The 22,046-nt window shown below is 42.4% G+C and overlaps 1 protein-coding gene across 2 annotated transcripts in view; it reads right to left on the bottom strand.

Moving 5' to 3' along the window:
• Nucleotides 1–22,046, bottom strand: part of LOC138748163 (alpha-actinin-1-like) — a 118,134-nt gene that overhangs the window by 12,635 nt on the left and 83,453 nt on the right. For both annotated transcript variants that reach the window (XM_069907932.1, XM_069907931.1), the window contains exons 12-18: nucleotides 16,872–17,022; nucleotides 16,498–16,606; nucleotides 14,999–15,139; nucleotides 14,727–14,909; nucleotides 12,200–12,334; nucleotides 8,674–8,853; nucleotides 5,889–6,035 (exon numbers count right to left, since the gene is read on the bottom strand). In XM_069907932.1, coding sequence (XP_069764033.1) covers nucleotides 5,889–6,035; nucleotides 8,674–8,853; nucleotides 12,200–12,334; nucleotides 14,727–14,909; nucleotides 14,999–15,139; nucleotides 16,498–16,606; nucleotides 16,872–17,022 — 1,046 coding nt within the window. The remainder of the gene's footprint in view (nucleotides 1–5,888; nucleotides 6,036–8,673; nucleotides 8,854–12,199; nucleotides 12,335–14,726; nucleotides 14,910–14,998; nucleotides 15,140–16,497; nucleotides 16,607–16,871; nucleotides 17,023–22,046) is intronic.

Here is a 22,046-nt window from a genome sequence, read left to right as displayed (position 1 = left end):
TCCTCTTCTCCCCCTGCTCCTTCTTCCCTCCTCTTCTTCCCCCTGCTCCTTCTTCCCTCCTCTTCTCCCCCACCCCCCCCCACCCACCTTTTCATTCAGGGGCCTGCCTGCAGTTTGCTCATATCTCAATGAAGGGCTCAGGCACAAAATGTTGGTTACCCTTTACTTCCCATTGATCTGGCATAACCTGCTGAGTTTCTCCAACCCTTGGGTATTGCACTATGATTAGTGTGACTTTCCTGTTTAATTCCCTCTGAGCCAAGTACAATCTACAAAATTGTACCACTCTATGCCATATATTTTTACTTTCCTCCAGAGTTTGATCATTCTTCACTGCTGTGAAGATTTGCTCATACATTGTACCATGTATGCCAACCACAAGTGGGCATCTGGAATTTACTGCACCTTTTAAAAATAATTCTAGTTACTGCTCTGGAATAAAGAGCAGAGGGGAAAATTAAAGGACTGTAAAGCTGTGGCAGAGGTGAAAATCCAGCACCATGGAATGCAACTACCCACTATGCCTCCATCGCCTTGCTTTGATTGCCCATATCTCGATTGTTTCAAACCATCTCCATGCCAACATTTTTTTAATAAAAACACCATCCTCTTTTTCCCTTTGTCCCCTCTTCAAAAACCAAAATCAGGCCAAACCCTCCAGCCTGCAAATTATACCCAACCAACTTAATACTTCCCCTGCAGGGGCATTCCTAAAGTAAATTGATTAGGTTTTCCCTCCAAAATTTTGATCAGCTCATTTCCTCTAGAATCGTTACAAATAAAACCATTTCAGTCGTTGATTAAAAGTATTTTCCCATAATTCTAATTGTGGTGTAGCCACCAAAGTCAAATTAGTCAGAGCATGAATAGTTAAGATACACCGTTTGTAACAGAGTCAGGGATGTGTAAACACATCCACATTTGTTAATGATTACCAAACCACATAGCTCAGCTCTGACTACATTGTGAAACGTGCCCAAATGCCTAAAGGTTCAGTCAAGCAGGACCATTTTATAAGAAGGCAACATATCTTTATCTTAAAACTTCGTATTTTGCTTTCTGATTCATAGAAGGTCACACGCTATAAGGATACAATTGTGAAAGACATTTTTCAAACCTTCACGTCAAACAAAAGAACCCTATTAAAAAGACCTTCTTGCTGGGGCTAGACAGAATGGCTTCCATAACCCAGGTGTCAGACATACAAAACAGAAAATGTACATGCTTATGAAACCAGAAGGTCATTGGCTCTCAATAAAATCAGTTCTAGGAAGAAAGCAGGAGGTGGGGAAAAATGAAAGGAATTTCGGTCGGGCTGTTCTCTTCAGTAAACCGCTCTTTTTTATTTCATGGTATGTACTTTGACGCACTGAAGTAATACTACTACAAAGTTTCCAAATGCGAGCTTTGGAGAACAGAAGCAGGACATTATAGATGCAACAGCATTGCATATACATGAAAAATAAAGATCAGCTGAAACACTGTACAAGAACATTCAGTTTCTCTCCTCCACTCCACACGGCACAAAACATGGGACTATTTTGTGAAAATGCATTGTATTAAAAGCTTGAATTGAACAGAAAGGCATGTTATAGGGAGGGGTGACACAGTTAGTGTAATGGTTAGTTCAACGCTGTTACAGCGCCAGTGACGCAGATTCAAACCCTGCACTGTCTGTAAGGAGTTTGCACATTCTCCCAGTGTCTGCATGGGTTTCCCCCAGGGGCTCCAGTTTCCTCCCACCATTCAAAACGTACTGGGGTTGTAGGTCAATTGAGTGTAATTGGGCAGCACAGTCTTGTGGGCTGAAAGGCCCTGTTACTGTGCTGTATATCCAAATTAAATTTAAAAATAAATAATAGTTAACATATTAAAATATTTTACTGTTCAACGGAACAATTCTCAGTTATCTTATTTAATTAAATTACCAGTGCACTAGAGAGATCATATATCCAGTTACATAGAAATTTAAATAAAATTCTTCACTTGTAGTATGTTTTGAACCACCATCAACTAGACTGAAAAGCTCTGGAGAAACACACCAGGCCTTGCACCATCCATCGAAGACAAAAGCCCCTTTCACACTTGCATCCCACTAAATTGGCTATTCGGTATTCTGGGATAGGAATGGGGGCTTTTCACACTTGATCACTCCTAACTGGGGCAGTGAACACTTTCACACTTGCAAAGAGCCATCCCTGGGGGTTAGGAATGTTCTACCTTATACTGGTGGCATCATGACCTATCGAGTGCTGGTGGACCTGCCCCAAGTCCTGATCTATGTATTATGATCTTATATTTGAACAAAATGAATAAAGCATAATTATAACATAATTAAGCTTTATGAAACGGCACAGTATGAGCCCTTCAGCTCCTGTTGTTGTGGCGACCTATATCACCTTTATAAGGAATTGTGGGAAAGTGCAAACGATAAATAGTAATACCGGACAATTTTTAAACAGGGTGGGAAAGTTTGCAGTGCTATCGCACACAATTTAAACAGTGTGGGAAAGTTGGTAGCACTATCCCGTACAATTTAAGCAACGAGAAAGTTGGTAGCGCTATAGCATACAATTTATAAATACCCGTGGGGAAAAAGCGATGGTGGAACTGCCCTCCCAGAAAGGGCTGTATGCATGGCTGATACATAGAGCATTCATGGAGGGATTTCTCTGCCGCAGATGCCAGGGATTGTACTGGAGTCGAAGCTGTCAATCCCTGGCATGACATGACATCATCTGACACCGGCGTTGAGCTGATTTTGCTTTCACACTTTCCACTTTAAAGGCCAATTGGTGTTTAATTCACTTGCAAGTGTGAAAGGGGCTAAAGATACAGAACCAAAATTTCAGGCCTAAGCCCTTTAAGATATTTCATCAAACCTTCATGAAGGGCACAGGCCCAAAACAAAAGTCGCCCATCTTTTACCCCTTTTACACAGCCATTAAAAGATGGGAATTAATCACTTCACTTACCTGTGTGAACGCAACGAACACAGAATGTGGGGGGGGGGGGGTCGTCATTTTCATCCCACGTATTACCCACTAAGGTAGGTAGTATCAGAGCTAATTTGTTTCGACCCAGCTTTTCTTGGTTCAATTTGAACGATCCAACCTGACTTTAAACACGCCAATTAAGTGGGATCTCTGTGTAAAAGTGAAACTCATGTGGAGGCCGCAGGGCCTGTTGGATTTCTCCAGCACTTTCATATATTAACTACAATCACATCATTTGCAGACTTCCCTGTTTCCTATCAACTACATTGGTGTTTTAGCTCCATACCTGAATGGGAATGGAGTGGAAAGTTAGAATAAAAATCCCGAGTTGGAATCTCAACAACAGGGATCCCCAAACAAAATATAATGCCGATATCCAAAGATGTTTTCTAGTGACTTGAAACTGATGAAGTGCATTCCCATGTGTGCTGAGCCCAAACTGGATCATCTTACAGCACAGTGCAGTCTTATAATTTTTCTCCTTAAAGAATAAAGCTGTTCAGTAACTTTTCAACAGCAAAAATAAAATCCTGATATAGATTGACACTTTAACAGCAGGAAATCCATCACAGGAGACAGATGATCAGGCCAATGAGCAATATACATGCTTGTCAAGACATGTTAATGTCATAAATGCATAAAAGCAATACTCGGGCAAATTCTGGCACAAAGTGAAACATAATTTCAGAATTCAATAGCACAAATAAAAAAAACAGGCAAAATCAACTGCAATGCACATATTGGAAGGAGTTCAACAATTATTCAATTTACACAGTAAAGAGATCACGCAGGTGTTATAAGTCCCTAAAGGTTAGGAGTGGGTAAGGGAAATAGAGAAAATTGTGCAATTCAAGTTAATATATTCTCTCGATTAAAGAAATGTGAAAAAAATTATAAATGTCAGATGCTGAATGTCTGCGATTTTAATAATGTTGCTTAAAGATAATTTAGCTGTGATACAAAGAGCACTCAGATGTTCTGCATGCACTTTTTAAAGTGTTAACCATGCAAGAGATTTCTCTTATTAACACAAATAACTGGCACCCGATGAGCTGTAATGTTCATGTAATGACTGTGTGGAATTGTACTTTCCATTTCCCTTTTCTGCTTTGCGCAAAGCAGACAAACAAAATGCTGGATTTGCCCAATTAAGCAGCGCTTCTAAACTCTTTCCACAATGTCTGCCACTCAAGTACAGTGAAACTGAAAACTGAGCTCCCAGGCGAGCAAATTTTTTTGAACTGTTGATTGTCGCTTGCCCACTGCTGACAAAATTGTTATAAATGGTCACAAACTGTCATAGATTTATCAGTAAACCTAGTGAGTTCAAAGGTAGCAAGAAGCTATGCCCTGGCAAGTTCAAAGGGAGCACAGGAAACAGAACCAGGCAAGTTTCGGCTTGCAAGTTTCCATTCACCCAACCCACACACCTGACACTGACTGGTCGGTGCCAACTGTAAACTACAAACTTTCACAAATCCCTATATTCCCAACCCAAACTCCAGCAGCAAGTGCAGTCCACACTCCAGACCCTACTTCAGGCCATAAACCTACATAGTTTCCTGACCCACGCTCCTCATAATACAGGAATGATTTTATCAAACTGCAAAGAACAGAATTAAAATGAGTCTGATGCATGCTAAACCATCTGGATTCGTGACCAACCGAACACTGGGCCAAGTTTTGCTATACAGCAGGAAGGGTGCCTTGCTTTAACTTACCAAGTATACAAGATGTGAACTGTCTAAAAGGTTTTCCGGTTCATAAACCACAAGATGAAAAATGTTCTTTTGAAGTGCTCACCAAGCCGCATATTCCAAATTCATCCAGAATGACTATATTGGATCTATAAAGAACCTCTTACCCCTACACACAACCCCCAAAATATTAAACACCCATACTTTGGAATTTTATTTTCTCCATTCAAAAGCATGAATTCTATCTACGCCCACCTCGCCAATAATGCACCATTGTACTAAATAAGATCCCAAAAAAGTACTATGGAGACATTCAAAACATTGCAAAACGACCACAGTTTTACCTGCCTGCATTGAAGACATGGCTGCGAAATTCTTGCTAAGCAGCCAGGCAGACTCAGCACAAATAACCCTACACACAAAAAGCTGCTGGACAGCCACTCCCTTCAAGCACAAACCAATGTAACTGGTGTTTGGCAGATTACAAGCACCATATTCATCAATATAAATTCTTCCACAATTCCATGAGTCAGCTACATTTGGCTAACTGATGCAAAACAACCATTGCAGGAAAATCCTTTCAAGCAATGGATGGGGCCCATGTAAACTCTTTCATCCTTTTATCTTTACAAGATATTAACTGGCAACTATTCTTCCAACCAATTTACATATGAGCATCCACACCCACCCCAATTCTACAACTCAGCACAATCACTGCTTCTTGGCCTCCATTCCTTTCCTACCCATCTCCAAAACACATCCTGTGGCAGCCTAAAATCTCTAATACTGAAGATTCACAATGGCTGAAACTCTTGCCACCTTATCAAATGGGTTTCTTATTCTACAACTATGCTCCTTGATTTGGAATTCTTCATGCAAAACCATCATTGGGTGGGGGGGGGGGGGCGGGGGTGACGATGCAATGACGTTTACAGATCCCTTTACACCTCGAACCCATGCCAAAATCTGGGTTCCATTAATGGATATTAGTACAACGACACATACTGACCAAATAATTAGTCCTCAACATTGCCTGAGTTCCTACAACTTAAGCAAGGAAAAGTAGCTACATCTATAGGGTAAAGTATCGAGGAAGCTGGCTGCCTTGCTCGCCACAATCAGGTCGGCACCCAATGAGATAAGGAAATAACCTTGCATTTATTGAGGCAAGCACAGTCACAGTTACAAAACGTACCTTGTCAAAGTGATTAAATGATGATCGAAACTCATTGAGCTGGTCCTGGCTGATGCCTTTTGCATCACGGGTGAGGATTTGGTTTTCTACTTCATTGATCGTTCTGGCGATCGTTGTCAGCAATTGTTCCCAGCCAACTCTGATGTGCTTTTTGCATTAAAATGAAGTTTAAGGCATTAATATATTGACATTTTGGCAGGAAGCATACAAAAAAACCATTTCAAATCAGAATAGTTTGGCCTACTGAACCCCTGCAAAGGCTTTGAACTGAATTTGTGTGAAACAAGTTCCTTAACTGGATGCGAAGATTATGCTCACTTAGCGTTCAATTTGGGGTGGCTCAGCTCGTGCGACTTTATTACAGCAGGTTCGAATCTGGTGTTGTACGTGCGGAGTTTTTACGTTGGGCAGCATAGTTAAGCACAACGCTGCCGGCACCCCGGGTTTGAATCTACCACTGTCTGCGTGGGCTTTCCCCAGGTGCTCTGGTTTCCTCACATCCTCCAAAACATACAAGGTTGTAGATTAATTTGGGTATAATTAGGTAGCACGGGTTTAAATGGCCAGAATCTGCTTCTATTGTGCAGTAAATAAAATTTTAATTTACAGCCTTCTAGATTAAACCCCTATGTGCCTTTACTGCACTGAAAATGAGTGCAATTCTTGGCACAAGGTTATATATAATCTGCTGCCCAAGTAACAATGCAGCAGATACCTTTCAGGCAAGTGCTTCAAGTCAAAAGTTAATTGGGTGTAAATGGGACAGCACAAACTTGTGGGCCAAAATGGCCTGTTGTGTGTCTAGATTTAAAAATTAAAAAAATTAAATTTAACATTTGAAAATTTAATAGGTTAGGACTTTATTCCCTGGAACGTAGAAGAATGAGGGGGGATTTGATGGAGGTATTTAAAATTATGGGGAGGAACCCAGATTTTCATTGAAAATTTCAGTTTAACAAGCGAATGCCACATTCTAGTTTATAAACTATGATCAAAACGTCAATTCTCAAACTGGTACAAACTCAAGGGTTTCAAATATTTAAATATTAAAATGACTGGGTGCAAGATTTCTTTTTTACAAACTTTAATTACAGAAGTTGGGAAGAAAGGTCAAACCTCAGTTCAACTACCTTCAATTCACATGGATAAAGGTAATCTCTTTTGAGCCCTCATGCTTTGAAAAGCACAAATACTTTTTAAGAGGATATGCAAGGCTAGATAGCAGGATGGAGTAATGTGGAATGCCGAGAGACACTCGTGTTCCTCAGACCACAAGGCAAAAGAAGATGTAATGCAAGAGTTCAAAATGATGGTTTGGATCAAATAATGGATAAAGTTTCAACCGAGATTTAAGAAAATTAGCATTACATGGGGTAGGGTTGGGAACACACGACCAGTAAGATGAAAAGTAGAAGAATGCTGTCTCAAACATTAGAACCATAGAAGACTACAGCACACAGGCCCCTTCAGCCCTTCTAGTCTGTGCCAAACATTTTTTTGCTTAGTCCTACTGACCTGCACCCAGTCCATAGCCCTCCATATCTTCCATCCATGTACCTGTCCAAATTCTTCTTGACTGTTATTTGCCGCATTCACCACTTCAACTGGCAGCACATTTCACACTCCCAACACTCTGTGAAGAAGTTCCCCCTAAACTTGTCCCCTTTCACTCAATGACCTATGTCCTCTGGTATGTATCTCACCTGCCCTCAGTGGAAAAAACCTCTCTGCATTTACTCTGTCTTCCCCCCCTCCCCATAATTTTAAATACCTCCATCAAATCCCCCCTCATTCTTCTACATTCCAGGGAATAAAGTCCTAACCTATTTAACCTTTCCTTGTTATTCAGTTCAAGTCCGGGCAACATCCTAATAAATCTTCTCTGTACTCTTTCTATCTTATTGATACCTGTCCTATAGTTCGGTGACCAAAACTGCACACAATACTCCAAATTTGGCCTCACCAATGCCTTATACAACTTTACCATAACATCCCAACTCCTGTACTCAATACTTTGATTTATGAAGGCCAATATGACAGAATTTCTCTCTACCACTCATCTATTTGTGATGCCCCTTTCAGGGAATTGTTATCTGCATTCCCAAATCCCTCCGTTCTACTGCACTCCTCACTGCCTTACCGCATACGTCCTTTCTTGGTTTGTCCTTCCAAAATGCAACACTTCACACTTGTCTGTATTAAATTCCATTGGCCATTTTTCTAGCTTATCCATATCCCTCTACAAACTTTGAAAATCACCTTCATTGCCCACAAACCCTCCAATCTTAGTGTCATCTGCAAACTGGCTGATCCAATTTACCACATTATCATCCAGTTCATTGATATAGATGACAAACGATGCTCACTTCTGGCTGTTATAATAATGTTTCTAATCATTTAGTCGGGTTGCGTATAGCTAATCAATGACTTCAATATATATTGCTGTTGTAAAGTGGCATCAGTGTAAACTAAAGGAAATGCCATTTAAATTTAGTCCAAAATCTTCAAATCTTTAGTCCATAATCACGATTTATTCAGCTAATTGGAAAATCAAGATCAATTGTTTTTGTAAAGGAGAATCCAGTTAAGGAAAGGCAGGTCAGCAGGTTTTTTTCTTTCAAGAAATGCTGCTTTGGTATTTGTATGATAAATCAAAATCATTTCATGCGGAGTAACAAGTAAAGCTACCATCTAGGCTTCAAAGATTCAGTGCCCCATACAGTAGGCTTATTAAGATTACTTTTCAATAAAAGGTGAATTAACTTGCAAATGGAGCAATTATTACCTCCATGGTGTAGTTGGTATGCTTGTTGTCAAAGATGAGTGCCTCCTGGATGAGTTGATGGTCCTGTTCCAATCTGTCAATATTGGGTTTATAGTTGATGATACTATTTTCGTACTGCTTCAGTTGATTTAGCTGGTCCTCTAGTGTACCATGCATTTCAATGGAAATCCGCCCAATCTCCTAATATAAAATCAACAGTAAATTCAGTTAGCCGTTTTCCACCCTGTCCTTTTTACCCTGGATTCCCTATTGTATTTAATCAGTCTTGATGAAGGGGTTTGGCCCAAAATGTAGATATTCTTCACCTCCAACCAGTGCTGCTTGACCCACTGGTTGTGTTGAGTTATCCTTTCTCCACAGTTAGGTGCATATTCGGATGGCCCTGAACTACACCATTCTCTGATTGCAATGTCGAATATTTCCCAGATAACAAGTTGTTGCATTTTTAGTTCAACTTGCTTCTGTTATAAACGTAGGCAGATACAGCATGTTGAATTAAAGCTCTGATCTAGACAAGTGTGTGTGTGTGTGTGTGTGTGTGTGTGTGTGTGTGTGTGTGTGTGTGTGTGTGTGTGTGTGTGTGTGTGCGTGTGAGATAGAGAGAGTGTGTGCGTGCGTGTGTGGGATAGAGTGTGTGCGTGCGTGTGTGGGATAGAGTGTGTGCGTGCGTGTGTGGGATAGAGTGTGTGCGTGCGTGTGTGGGATAGAGTGTGTGCGTGCGTGTGTGGGATAGAGTGTGTGCGTGCGTGTGTGGGATAGAGTGTGTGCGTGCGTGTGTGGGATAGAGTGTGTGCGTGCGTGTGTGGGATAGAGTGTGTGCGTGCGTGTGTGGGATAGAGTGTGTGCGTGCGTGTGTGGGATAGAGTGTGTGCGTGCGTGTGTGGGATAGAGTGTGTGCGTGCGTGTGTGGGATAGAGTGTGTGCGTGCGTGTGTGGGATAGAGTGTGTGCGTGCGTGTGTGGGATAGAGTGTGTGCGTGCGTGTGTGGGATAGAGTGTGTGCGTGCGTGTGTGGGATAGAGTGTGTGCGTGCGTGTGTGGGATAGAGTGTGTGCGTGCGTGTGTGGGATAGAGTGTGTGCGTGCGTGTGTGGGATAGAGTGTGTGCGTGCGTGTGTGGGATAGAGTGTGTGCGTGCGTGTGTGGGATAGAGTGTGTGCGTGCGTGTGTGGGATAGAGTGTGTGCGTGCGTGTGTGGGATAGAGTGTGTGCGTGCGTGTGGGATAGAGTGTGTGCGTGCGTGTGTGGGATAGAGTGTGTGCGTGCGTGGGATAGAGTGTGTGCGTGCGTGTGTGGGATAGAGTGTGTGCGTGCGTGTGTGGGATAGAGTGTGTGCGTGCGTGTGTGGGATAGAGTGTGTGCGTGCGTGTGTGGGATAGAGTGTGTGCGTGCGTGTGTGGGATAGAGTGCGTGCGTGCGTGGGATAGAGTGCGTGCGTGCGTGTGTGGGATAGAGTGCGTGCGTGCGTGTGTGGGATAGAGTGCGTGCGTGCGTGGGATAGAGTGCGTGCGTGCGTGTGTGGGATAGAGTGCGTGCGTGCGTGTGTGGGATAGAGTGCGTGCGTGCGTGGGATAGAGTGCGTGCGTGCGTGCGTGCAACAGTGGACCAAAATCTTAACTCCAAGTAATGCTACTTTTAGAATTCCTCCAAGTTTGAAGTATGGAGAAAGGTCAGGGGTCTTGGACTAACAGCCATGTTAGCAATCTTATTTCCTATCTTTATTGAAGTTGTACGATGACCATTCATGGCATCACCTTTCTTCCTGACCTTCCCTCCTCACCAACATCACCAAACACCACCCCCCCCGCTCCCCCCACCCATATCTTCTATAATTGATTACAAATCCTGTTTGGGCAATTACGCCATTATTAACACTACAAATTGGGTAGCACCTCTGATGACAGACCATTGACTCGAAACACCAACATCTACCATTGCTCATCCTGCACGATGGTTCTCCAACCAATGTTCCAACATTTAATTTCAGGTATCTCCATCTGTACCAGTTGGCTTTTAAATTTCAAATGGGCATCTCATTCCCTCAAAAGAAAATTAATCTGTAATGGGGAGGGGAGGTGGTGGAGGGGATTGTAACTAATATCGGCAGATAGTGCGCAAAAGTGCTGGAAAAACTCAGCAGAGTCCACAGCATCTACAGGAGGCAAAGATACAGAACATGTTTCAGGCCTGAGCCCTTCGACGACACTAACACTGGCAGTTTAGTCGAGCCTCAATATGCACAACATCCTCGCTTAAATTAAACAATTGCTGATTAAAAGCAACTGTCGTAACGCTCTCAATGGTATTAGCACTCACGCGACTTCGCTGAGCACCTTCGCTCTGTCCAGTGACAGGAATCTTCAATTCTGCGTCCCATTCTTATGCTCACAAATCTGTCCATGGCCTCATGTACTATCCAACCAAGACCACCCATAAATTGGAGATACAACACTTGAATTTCCATCTGGACAAATTCCAACCAGGTGGCATTAGCATCGACTTCTCTGGTTTCTACTAGTCCACTCTCCATTCTCCCTCCCCTTTGTCTTCTTTCCTCCAGCCCTCTCCATTCAAAGCCATCCCCTCCTCCCCATTTGCTGGTGGGCCCTCCCTCCCTTATCCACCTATTACTTCCTGCTTTTGGGTCCGTGCTCCTCCTCCTGCCTTCCACGCCGCCTACATTTTGCTCATACCTTGAGGAAGGGCTCAAGCCCAGAACGTTGGTTATGTATCTTTATCTTTGCTACATAAAGTACACTATTTAACCAGCTGAGTTTCTCCAGCAATGTTTAAGGGATAAATAAAGACTCCCCCCCATAAAGTTAATAACCCTATTAAAGTGCGGATGGTCAGGAAAGCCATGGAGTTCCCCGAACGGAAAGACCTCAATTAGACAAGACATCAGAAGACACCAAAAATATTTAAATTCTCAGTGGAAAAGAAACAAGATTCAGTGATATCACAAGCATCTTTTCATTACAGTTCTATAAAATCCAAGCCTAATGCTCTGTATATTTGGGGAAGGATAGACACTGAATTTACCATGTTTGAAATGCACAATAGGGGGACTTGTTTGGTTTATTTTAGTACTGAAAATAGTTTGTGAAGGGAGCTCCATGCTGACGAGATACAGGTGACAACATCCTTTCCTCACATTGTGAAAACTTCCCTTACAATTATTTTTTTCTGCGTCTGATCAACAACAAGATATGTCAAATTAAAATTCACAGCATGTCACAAAGGGATTTGAACTCAAGCTCCAGGAATGTTAGTTCAATCCCATAATCACCAGACTACATACTCCATGAGTCACTGGTCTTAAATTGAAATTTGAGATATTAGGCTAAAAGTGAAAGGAAGACCAGAAGAATTTTTATTAGTAATGGTGTCAAATTGCAGGAAAACTGCAAGACATTTGTTGTTAATTGCAGTGGAATTTAATGACTAGTCTGGAAGTAAAACAATTTTTTTTGAAGTAGCAGAAAATATCATCAAAACCAGTTTTGTTTGTGGAAATAATTTGCCAACCTGCATCTTCGTTTGAATCCAGGGACCAACAACATTGGCCTTATTTGCAAACTGCTCACGGAGGTTTTCATTGGATTGTTGCTTGTTATATTCTGTTTGCAAGGCCTGGTCTCGTGCTGGCACCAACTGCTGAACCTATAAACACATACACAGCTGTAAATTTTCATAATCCCAATTTATGTTCAACACTATGATATTCTTGTTTTTCAGTTTCACTCTCAAACCTTCATTCCTGGGTCTATTTCTATTCCATTGCAGCTGCTTTTCGTGGCACAAATAGTGTCCAGGGTGACATCTTTTCAGTTCCGAATATAGCAACATCAGTAAACTGAGCCACTTCATTATAAATACACCCACATCCCAAGTTTATAATTCATTTTTACAGCACAGAGACATGAGGTAGAACTGCCCTCCAGCTCCATGTACAATATTCAGTCCTGATCACCAGAGAGGCTTGTGTGGACCACATGGCTTTCCTCCAGGTACTCCAAGGTGTCTGACTTCCAAACATGTGTGGCTTGCCAAGTTAATTGATTTTGTAAACCACCCAGAATGCAGACGCATGTCAAAAATCTGGGAGAGTTAATGGGCAGGTATGAGATGGCAGTGGCACAGCTGGGGCCCGACATCAGTTGCGATCTGGGTTCAATCCCAGCCTGCGGGGTGCAAGCATTCTCAAAGACATCTTCTGATGCTCGATTTCCTCTTGCATCCTGAAAGGTGAAATAGTGCGGTGGATAGAGGGGAACAGGTTGATGTTGTGTATTTGGATTTCCAGAAAGCGTTTGATAAAGTGCCACACAAGAGACTTCTCAGCAAGTTATAGGAAAGTGGAGTCCGGGGAAGTCTATTGGCTTGGATTGAAAATTGGTTGTCTGGCAGGAGGCAGAGAGTCGGGATAAATGGGAGTTTTTCAGGTTGGCAGAGAGTGGTAAGTGGGGTGCCAGAGGGGTCAGTGTTAGGCCCACAACTGTTCATCATTTACATTGAGGACTTGGGGGAGGGGACAAAATGTGGTGTAGCCAAGTTTGCGGATGACACCAAATTGAGTGGAAGAGCAAATTGTAATGAGGATGTGGAGAGTCTGCAGGGGGATAGAGTTAAGCTGGATGAGTGGGCAAAGGTCTGGCAGATGGAGTACAATGTAAGTAAGTGTGAGGTGATCCACTTTGGCAAGAAAATTAAAAGAGCTGAATATTACTTAAAGGGTGAAAAACTACAGCATGCTGTTGTGCAGAGGGACTTGGGAGGGCTTGTGCATGAATCGCAAAAAGTTAGGTTGCAGGTGGAGCAGGTTATTAAGAAGGCAAATGGAATGTTGGCCTTCATTGCTAGAGGAATTGAATTCAGGAGTAGGGAGGTAATGTTGCAACTGTATAAGGTACTGGTGAGACCGCACCTGGAGTACTGTGTCCAGTTCTGGTCTCCATATATGAGGAAGGATATACTGGCTTTTGAGGTTTATTAGGTTGATCCCTGGGATGAAGGGGTTGACTTATGATGAAAGATTAAATCGTCTAGGATTGTATTCGCTTGAGTTCAGAAGAATGAGAGGAGATCTTATAGAAACATATAGGATTATGAAGGGTATGGATAGGATAGATGTAGGAAGGTTTTTTGAGCTGGCCGGGGAAACTAAAACGAGAGGACACAGTCTCAAGATTCGGGGGAGTAGATTTAGGACAGAGATGAGGAAAAACATTTTTTCCCCAGAGAGTAGTGAATGTTTGGAATTCTCTAACCGGGGAAGTGGTTGAGGCTGCTTCATTAAACATATTTAAAATTCGGTTAGATAAATTTGTACATGATAGAGAAATTAGGGGATATGGGGAGAAGGCAGATAGATGGAATTAGGTCATAAATTAGATCATCCATGATCGTATTGAATGGCAGAGCAGGCTCGATGGGCCATTTTTGGCCTTCTCCTCTTCCTACTTCCTATGTTCCTAATTGACCACTATAAACTGCCAATGGTGTATTTTGAGTCGGGGGAAACCCATGAGAATAAGGTACCAAAATTAATGGGGAATGGGATGGCTCTGTGATTGAGCACAGACTCAGTGGACTGAATGTACATATCCCTCATCATATTTTAGGTAACACCCATGATCTCTGATGTTAGTTTGGAAAGCCAGTTACCAGCTCCAAAAACTGGAGGCACACTTTAATAGTCGAACCCAACTTTTCTTATCAACTAGTTTTATTTTCAGCTGGATCCACCGTTATCTCTGCCTGCTACATCCAGCTTCCCCACATATTAACATTTACTACACAAAACAATTAGGTGTGGAATCATACTCAACTATTTCTTCATATAAATAGCTATATCTCAATATGAATAGCACTCTACAGTTCAGTTATTGTCCTATGCAGAGATAGTGAGAAAGTCCAGCTAGCCAACCGTCGCATGATAGACTGTACCGAATTACAGTGTAACAGAGAACAGTTAGAACAGGGCAAAAACACCAAGGTTCACTCCAAGAGTCTGACAACAGCTGCACATTAATTTTAGATAGATTCCTCTCACCTTATTCCATTTATCGTTAATGCTCTGTGAGGTAATGGATGTGTATGGATTTACACCAGAGAGTTTAATATCATAAGATTGGGCAATTTTCAACATTTCATTGTCGATGCCCAGAATTGCTTCTCTCTCTTTATCGGCATCTGGCAAGGTGGCTTTGAATTGTTTGTGTGCTGCAATGAGACCCTGCAGTAATGAGAAACAGCAAACCGGTAAGAACACAAGTCCCTCCAATCCAATGTCGCACTATTTAGTCGGTCGCTCTCAAAGTGCACCTGAATCTCCTCAGTAGTATGGACAATGAACATATCCTGCAGGTCTTCCATTGCCCCCTCCATCCAGTTGTTGAAAGGTGCAGCTCTTTTGGCATATTCCAGGTATAGCTGGTCAATTGCTTCCTGCAGTTTTTCAGTCCTCTGTTAAAACAATGAATTTAAAATAAAAGGCTCATTCAGGAAACCGTAGTCAAATGCCCAGTAAGTTAAGGCTTTAAGCCATCCCTGCACTAAGCAGTAATGGATTTATCCAAGAAATTCTGACTGAAATTAAGATTGGTGTATTACAAAACTGTACTGGGATTGTAGGTTAATTGGTGTATGGGGGGGGGGGGGAGGAGGTTTGCATGGTCTCATGGTCCAGAAGGACCTTTTACCATACTGCATGGTTAAATCACTGTATCAGATAGAACTCAGCTACAAGGACCAGAAAAATAACCAAATGAAACTAGCTTAAGAGTTCTTAATTTTGCAATGTAATGGATTTTCATTTTAATTTACTGTAGCTACTGTTGAATTCTTTCAAAGTATGCTTCTTAGACCAAATAATTTCAAACAATAAAACATCCTTTATTCAAGCAGAGTGAAACATTGAAATCTGCAGATGCTGTGAGTGAAGTAAAAACACAGTAAACGCTGAAGGAATCGGCCAGTCTTACAGCGTCCATAGGCCAAAAGTTTCTGGCCTGAGCCCTTCACGCTACAAGCAAAAAGCAGGCAGGCATCTCAATAAAGACAAAGGTAGAAGAAAGAGAGGGGGAAGAGTCCAGATCAATAAACAAAAGGTATTCATTGGATATGATGAGGAAAGGTGAGAACTGATTTTGGCTCTGTGATAGGAGACAGAAGGAAAAGGAAAGGAGAGAGAAGCAAACATTAAGGTTGTCAGGGGGGGGGGGGGGGTGTTGCGAAATAACAGTTAAATGGAAATCAGAGACGTTGATGTTAATACCATCCAGTTTAAGGCTACGCAGACAGAAGATGAGGTAATGTTTCTCAGACCGCGGGCGACTTGCGGTCAAAGGACCTACACAGGTTGCTGGCTACGAGAGACTGACTCAAAGGACCCAGGTACCTGAACTGGAATTTGAGAGGTTACTGAGGGCAAGAAGAGCTCCAAAGGTGTTGAAAGCTTCCTGATCATATCAAAGACTTGGATCTGGAGCTCGGGTAGCCAAATTGATTGAACAGGAGGCTGTGAGACTACAGAAGCAAATCCATGGACACCATTTCTGAAGGGACTCCCTTTTGCTTCTCTCTCTCTCTCTCTCTCTCTCTCTCATTGAGGGCATCGCGCAACACTAATGATGACTCTTTGCTTACCTTTAGGGCAGGCAAAACCTTAAGTATATCGTGTATATTACATAGTCCCAAAGAATATTGCAACAGTAGTAGTATTAACTTTAAATGACCGTTATGGAGATCGTCTGTAATTAAAATTCTGAATATGGACACATTTATGTCATTATAAACTAAAATCCAAACAGTGCGAGTCTCACCTCCAGGGCGTCCCTCCTGTTCTGTGTTAAAGAGCCCAGAGTGTCCCAATGGTCACAAATACTCTGGCAGCGAGTGTTTACATTGGGAGAGTCGTAATAATCCAGATCGCTGAAGAAAGGAAAAGAAAGATTTTAAACAAAAAGGTTGAACTAGAACACATTTCAGGGTATTTCATTGCACAAATGTTTGAATAGATTACTCCATTTTTTAGCGGAAAATGGTCACAACTTTTGTACTCATTACAGCATAATTATAACCATTGTAATTTTTTTTAAACAGTAGAAAGATCCAACAATGGCATCAGTTACAAAACTTGGCCTTTAGTGTTGAATGGCAACATGGTCGGTGCAAACAATCATGTTATTGTGCATACTTGAGCTCCTGTGCGATGGCAGCGATCTGCTCCACTCTGTCTTGGTGTGCTGCCAGATCACTTTCAAATGCTTCGTGTTTCTTCAGCAAGGCCTTGATGTCAGCCAGTGTAGCCGTTTCATAGTCTTTCTGTGTCAACATTGCTTCTTTGTCTGTCGGAAGATGCAGCTAGAGTTAACTTTACATTTCCAGTTAAGAGGTGGCACGCACCAAGTGTCAGTTGCGGCTCCATTAATCAAAACTTTGCACAAATCCAAAGTTATAGGTTCAAATCCCATTAGAGGCATTGAATGGAGTACTGGATTGTCAGAGGTGCCATCTTTCAGAGGGGAGAGGTGCCATCTTTCAGAGGGGAGAGGAGCCATCTTTCAGAGGGGAGAGGAGCCATCTTTCAGAGGGGAGAGGAGCCATCTTTCAGAGGGGAGAGGAGCCATCTTTCAGAGGGGAGAGGAGCCATCTTTCAGAGGGGAGAGGAGCCATCTTTCAGAGGGGAGAGGAGCCATCTTTCAGAGGGGAGAGGAGCCATCTTTCAGAGGGGAGAGGAGCCATCTTTCAGAGGGGAGAGGAGCCATCTTTCAGAGGGGAGAGGTGCCATCTTTCAGAGGGGAGAGGTGCCATCTTTCAGAGGGGAGAGGTGCCATCTTTCAGAGGGGAGAGGTGCCATCTTTCAGATGGGAGAGGTGCTCGAGGCCCACCTTGCTCAAAATGTGGAGAGAAACGATCACACAACTAGTAAAACGAGCAAGTTTTTTTTTAATTAGGCATACCGGACGGTAACAGATCTTTTTGGCCCATGAGTCTGTACTACCCAAATTACACCCAATTAACCTATACCCACTGAACGTTTCAAATGGTGGGAGGAAACCGGGAGCCCCTGGGGAGAAACTCAGAGACACATGGAGAATGTACAAATTCCTTACAGAAAGTACAGGATTCGAACCCAGGTCCCATTTGCTGGTGCTGTAAAGCTGCTGTGCTAACTGCTATGTCAACCGCCCCTTACTGTTTCCTTGGCAATATTTTACTAAACATGCTCTGGTCTTCATCAATCTACCTACACTATTTACTGTATTTCACATTCCCACCCACTACTCAAATACTCAAAACAATATTCAATTAGAGAAAAAATTCAGGTGTTGTAGCGCGTTGTGCAAGAGCGCAGCGAAAGAACTGAGACAGCAGGCTGTGAGCTCATTTAGAACAACTGATTTACTTTGAAGTTCACGCTGCAGCCTTTAAGGCCGTCCGGTGCCCACCCCTCGCGCTCCAGAACTTGGGTCACGCTGGCATAAGCACGTACGCGCATTTCCAGTCTTCATCGGAAGAGAAGGACCCACAACATCATCTCTGCTCCGGCTGCCCCGCATGACAAGCGGGGCCAGTTCGCCGCTGCAATTGTGTGAGCTGCCACAGTGTAACAATTTCAGATATAGAAATTGATGAGGATTCAGATCTTTACCTTCGCTTTGCTACAGGGCAAAATTCCACCACATTCACTAGCATCGGGAGGTTTGTACAGTCCATAAATGTAAATCAAGGAGAGCGCTGAGCACAGCTGTAAGTTAGGGCTCGTAAGTTTAACATTGTTACCACAATGAATCAAGATGCACAGGAGCTTCACTACGATGTTATGGGCCCCATATGCAAGGCTTTAAACCGTCCATGCACTAAGAAATCCTGGCTGAAATTAAGACTGGTATCAGAGAAAGAACATAAGTGGTTTACAAGAATGATCCCAGATTAAAAGGGTTAATGTATGAGGAACGTTTGGTGACTGGCCCTGTACCCGCTGGAGTTTACAAAGATAATGGATCTCATTGAAATATGTCAAATATTGAAAGGAGTTTATAAAGTGGATGTGAAAATGATGTTTCAAGGAGTGGGTAGTTAGAGGGCACAGACTCAGAATAAAAGTAATTTCCCTTAGAACAGAGAGGAGAAATTTCTTCAGAGGGAGGTGAGCCTATGGAATTGGTTGCCTCAAACAGTTGTGGACACCAAGTCATTGTATATATTTAAAGTGAACACTGATAGGCTCTTAATTAATAAGCATATCAAAGGTTATGGGGGAAGGCAGGAAAACAGGGCTGGGAGGAAGAACACATCAGCTGTGATTCAAATGGTGGACCACACTAAATGGGCAGAATGGCCTTGTTTTGCTCCTATGTCTTGTGTAGCTACTTTCAGTTCAGCATCTTCAACGTGACTACAATTGTCACAGCCCCCACATACCATCACCATGTGGCAATCTGAAGCATTGTCCAACCTCATGAAGAACCACCATCTGGGCTGTAGAGCCGCAGATGGATGCATCTATGATTATTCTCAGCTCAACGTTGCAACTTAGTTCAAAAGTTTAGTCTGCCAAATAAAAATCCACTCAGCAATCCAGCTGCCTTTGTTGGAGGGCTGCTAGCTTGGTACAACTCCTTAAGTAAAGGTTCCATTATTGTCATATAATACTATATTTAGAATGTAATGTAAATGGAAATTCTTTAACTTCGTCCACCGTATGAAAGACAGAGTTGTTGCCTCTTTTATCAAGTGCCCCTCACAGAAATGAGGCCCCAGTGAAGAACGAACTCACGACCCCTGGTTTACAAGGCCAGTCTTCTAACCACTAAGTTATCCGAGCCTCTGGAGCAGCTGGTGATGCTGAGAGAGGGAAGGCGTATTTATCCAAATCTGGGTCCCATTTTAAAATGGGATCTAAAATACAGTTCAAGAGTACTGGCACAGGCCTTTCACTCCTCACCAAGATTTTTGTTTGGCTAATGAAAAATTACATGCTGGCTTTTACTTGGCACTTTTGGGAAACCACAGTAGCATGCGGAAGCCAGAAAATTGAAGGAAGTTTTTTTTTGGTTCAGCATTTAAAAGTGTCTACTTGTAAGTTTCATGTTAAATCCGCTTGCCAATTTTTTTTATATAATAATTTTTTTGCCGAGAATTCAATGTTCAGACAATCTAGGGTGTTTCACCTTCATGTCACCATGCTGTGAAAGTCGAGACAAAAGTACCTCATTCAGAATTTTAACTCGTTCAAAAAAAAATGTAATCCAAATTAAAACTCACCACGTATTGCCTGAATGGATACTGCAAAGTGAAAAATGCAGATTTTTAAAAAATTAACGTTCTCATTTTCTCCCTCAAGTTAACCAATATCAAGAGTTTTGTTTTAAATTTTGGAATAAAAGTACTAAGTTAAAAAGCAGGTTGTTGGCCTTTGGAAATATCGTGTACAAGGAAGTAGATGGCTGAGGGAGCAAAGAAGGGTTGTGCTGGTTTGAACCAAACCATGTCGGGAAGCAACAAATACAGAGGTTAATAAGCATCTGTTAATCTATTAACATCTGGCAACAAGCTTGGAGGAATTCTTTAGTCAAAATTAATATACTACGAACGTTTTTTCTTTGCATTTCTTAAGACAATGGAGCAGGACATTCAGTGGACTTCAAGTCTCCTGGTCTCGGATTTGTAGTCAACGAGAAAGCAGGCAGCACTTTGTGTCGATCTCAGGGTTCATTAAAAAGGGAGCAACTTCTTCTGGACCACCCTTCCACTCAAAACCATTGACAGTTCTGCAAGGGGGTCAATCTCCAATAACCAGCAAGAACAAATGCATTGCAGTCAACATGATAGCAGGCCAGAAAACCTTTGACCACATTTCTTAAAATATTTATAGACCACATAGAATCTGAATCTTAAACATGAACCACCAAAAGCTTTAAATATTTTAAATAGCCATAGATATTTTGAAATTAAGTAGCTTGAAAAGTGACAATATTCTATTAGAATCACTTCATTCAATGGGACATTTTCAGTGGTTTTACTGCAATGATGCCAACTTAATATTTTCTATGATTACACCAGGGCAGGGTGTGAAACATGAAATCACTGCCAGTAATCTCAGTTTATGTTTAATTGAGCAATCTCCAAAAATTGCTGATTGGGTTTCCTCTAATAATGAGAATCAGCGACCTCAACTTTAATTATAAATCCCTGGCCTTCTTAAAATGTGCGAAAGCTAGAAATAAAAAATCAGTTAAAATTGATGCTGGAGGAAGATTCCAGCTAATGCTCGGGACCAGATGTTTTTCAGTTAGTGTTTTTTCCCCCCCCCAAACTCAGTAGCATCAGTGGGATACTTGTATCAGTGGTTAAACAACAAACAATGGGAAGCTTTTCGAGCATGAAATAATGTTTAATACGTACCAAAAAACAATTATCTCTGCTTACAAAATAAGATAAATCCAGCACAACACCCTGGAAATTCTCCTCAATGGCTTTTTCAAACAGGGAATTAGGGGATATGGGGAGAAGGCAGGTAGGTGGAGTTAGGTCCTAAATTAGATCAGCCATGATCGTATTGAATGGCGGAGCAGGCTCGATGGGCCGAATGAGGTGATAGAGGAATTAGGGGATATGGGGAGAAGGCAGGTAGGTGGAGTTAGGTCCTAAATTAGATCAGCCATGATCGTATTGAATGGCGGAGCAGGCTCGATGGGCCGAATGAGGTGATAGAGGAATTAGGGGATATGGGGAGAAGGCAGGTAGGTGGAGTTAGGTCCTAAATTAGATCAGCCATGATCGTATTGAATGGCGGAGCAGGCTCGATGGGCCGAATGAGGTGATAGAGGAATTAGGGGATATGGGGAGAAGGCAGGTAGGTGGAGTTAGGTCCTAAATTAGATCAGCCATGATCCTATTGAATGGCGGAGCAGGCTCGATGGGCCGAATGAGGTGATAGAGGAATTAGGGGATATGGGGAGAAGGCAGGTAGGTGGAGTTAGGTCCTAAATTAGATCAGCCATGATCGTATTGAATGGCGGAGCAGGCTCGATGGGCCGAATGAGGTGATAGAGGAATTAGGGGATATGGGGAGAAGGCAGGTAGGTGGAGTTAGGTCCTAAATTAGATCAGCCATGATCCTATTGAATGGCGGAGCAGGCTCGATGGGCCGAATGAGGTGATAGAGGAATTAGGGGATATGGGGAGAAGGCAGGTAGGTGGAGTTAGGTCCTAAATTAGATCAGCCATGATCCTATTGAATGGCGGAGCAGGCTCGATGGGCCGAATGAGGTGATAGAGGAATTAGGGGATATGGGGAGAAGGCAGGTAGGTGGAGTTAGGTCCTAAATTAGATCAGCCATGATCGTATTGAATGGCGGAGCAG

The sequence above is a fragment of the Narcine bancroftii genome, chromosome 13 (genome assembly GCF_036971445.1).
Source record: "Narcine bancroftii isolate sNarBan1 chromosome 13, sNarBan1.hap1, whole genome shotgun sequence".
Lineage (NCBI taxonomy): Eukaryota > Metazoa > Chordata > Chondrichthyes > Torpediniformes > Narcinidae > Narcine > Narcine bancroftii.
This window is presented reverse-complemented; position numbering and strand designations above follow the sequence as displayed.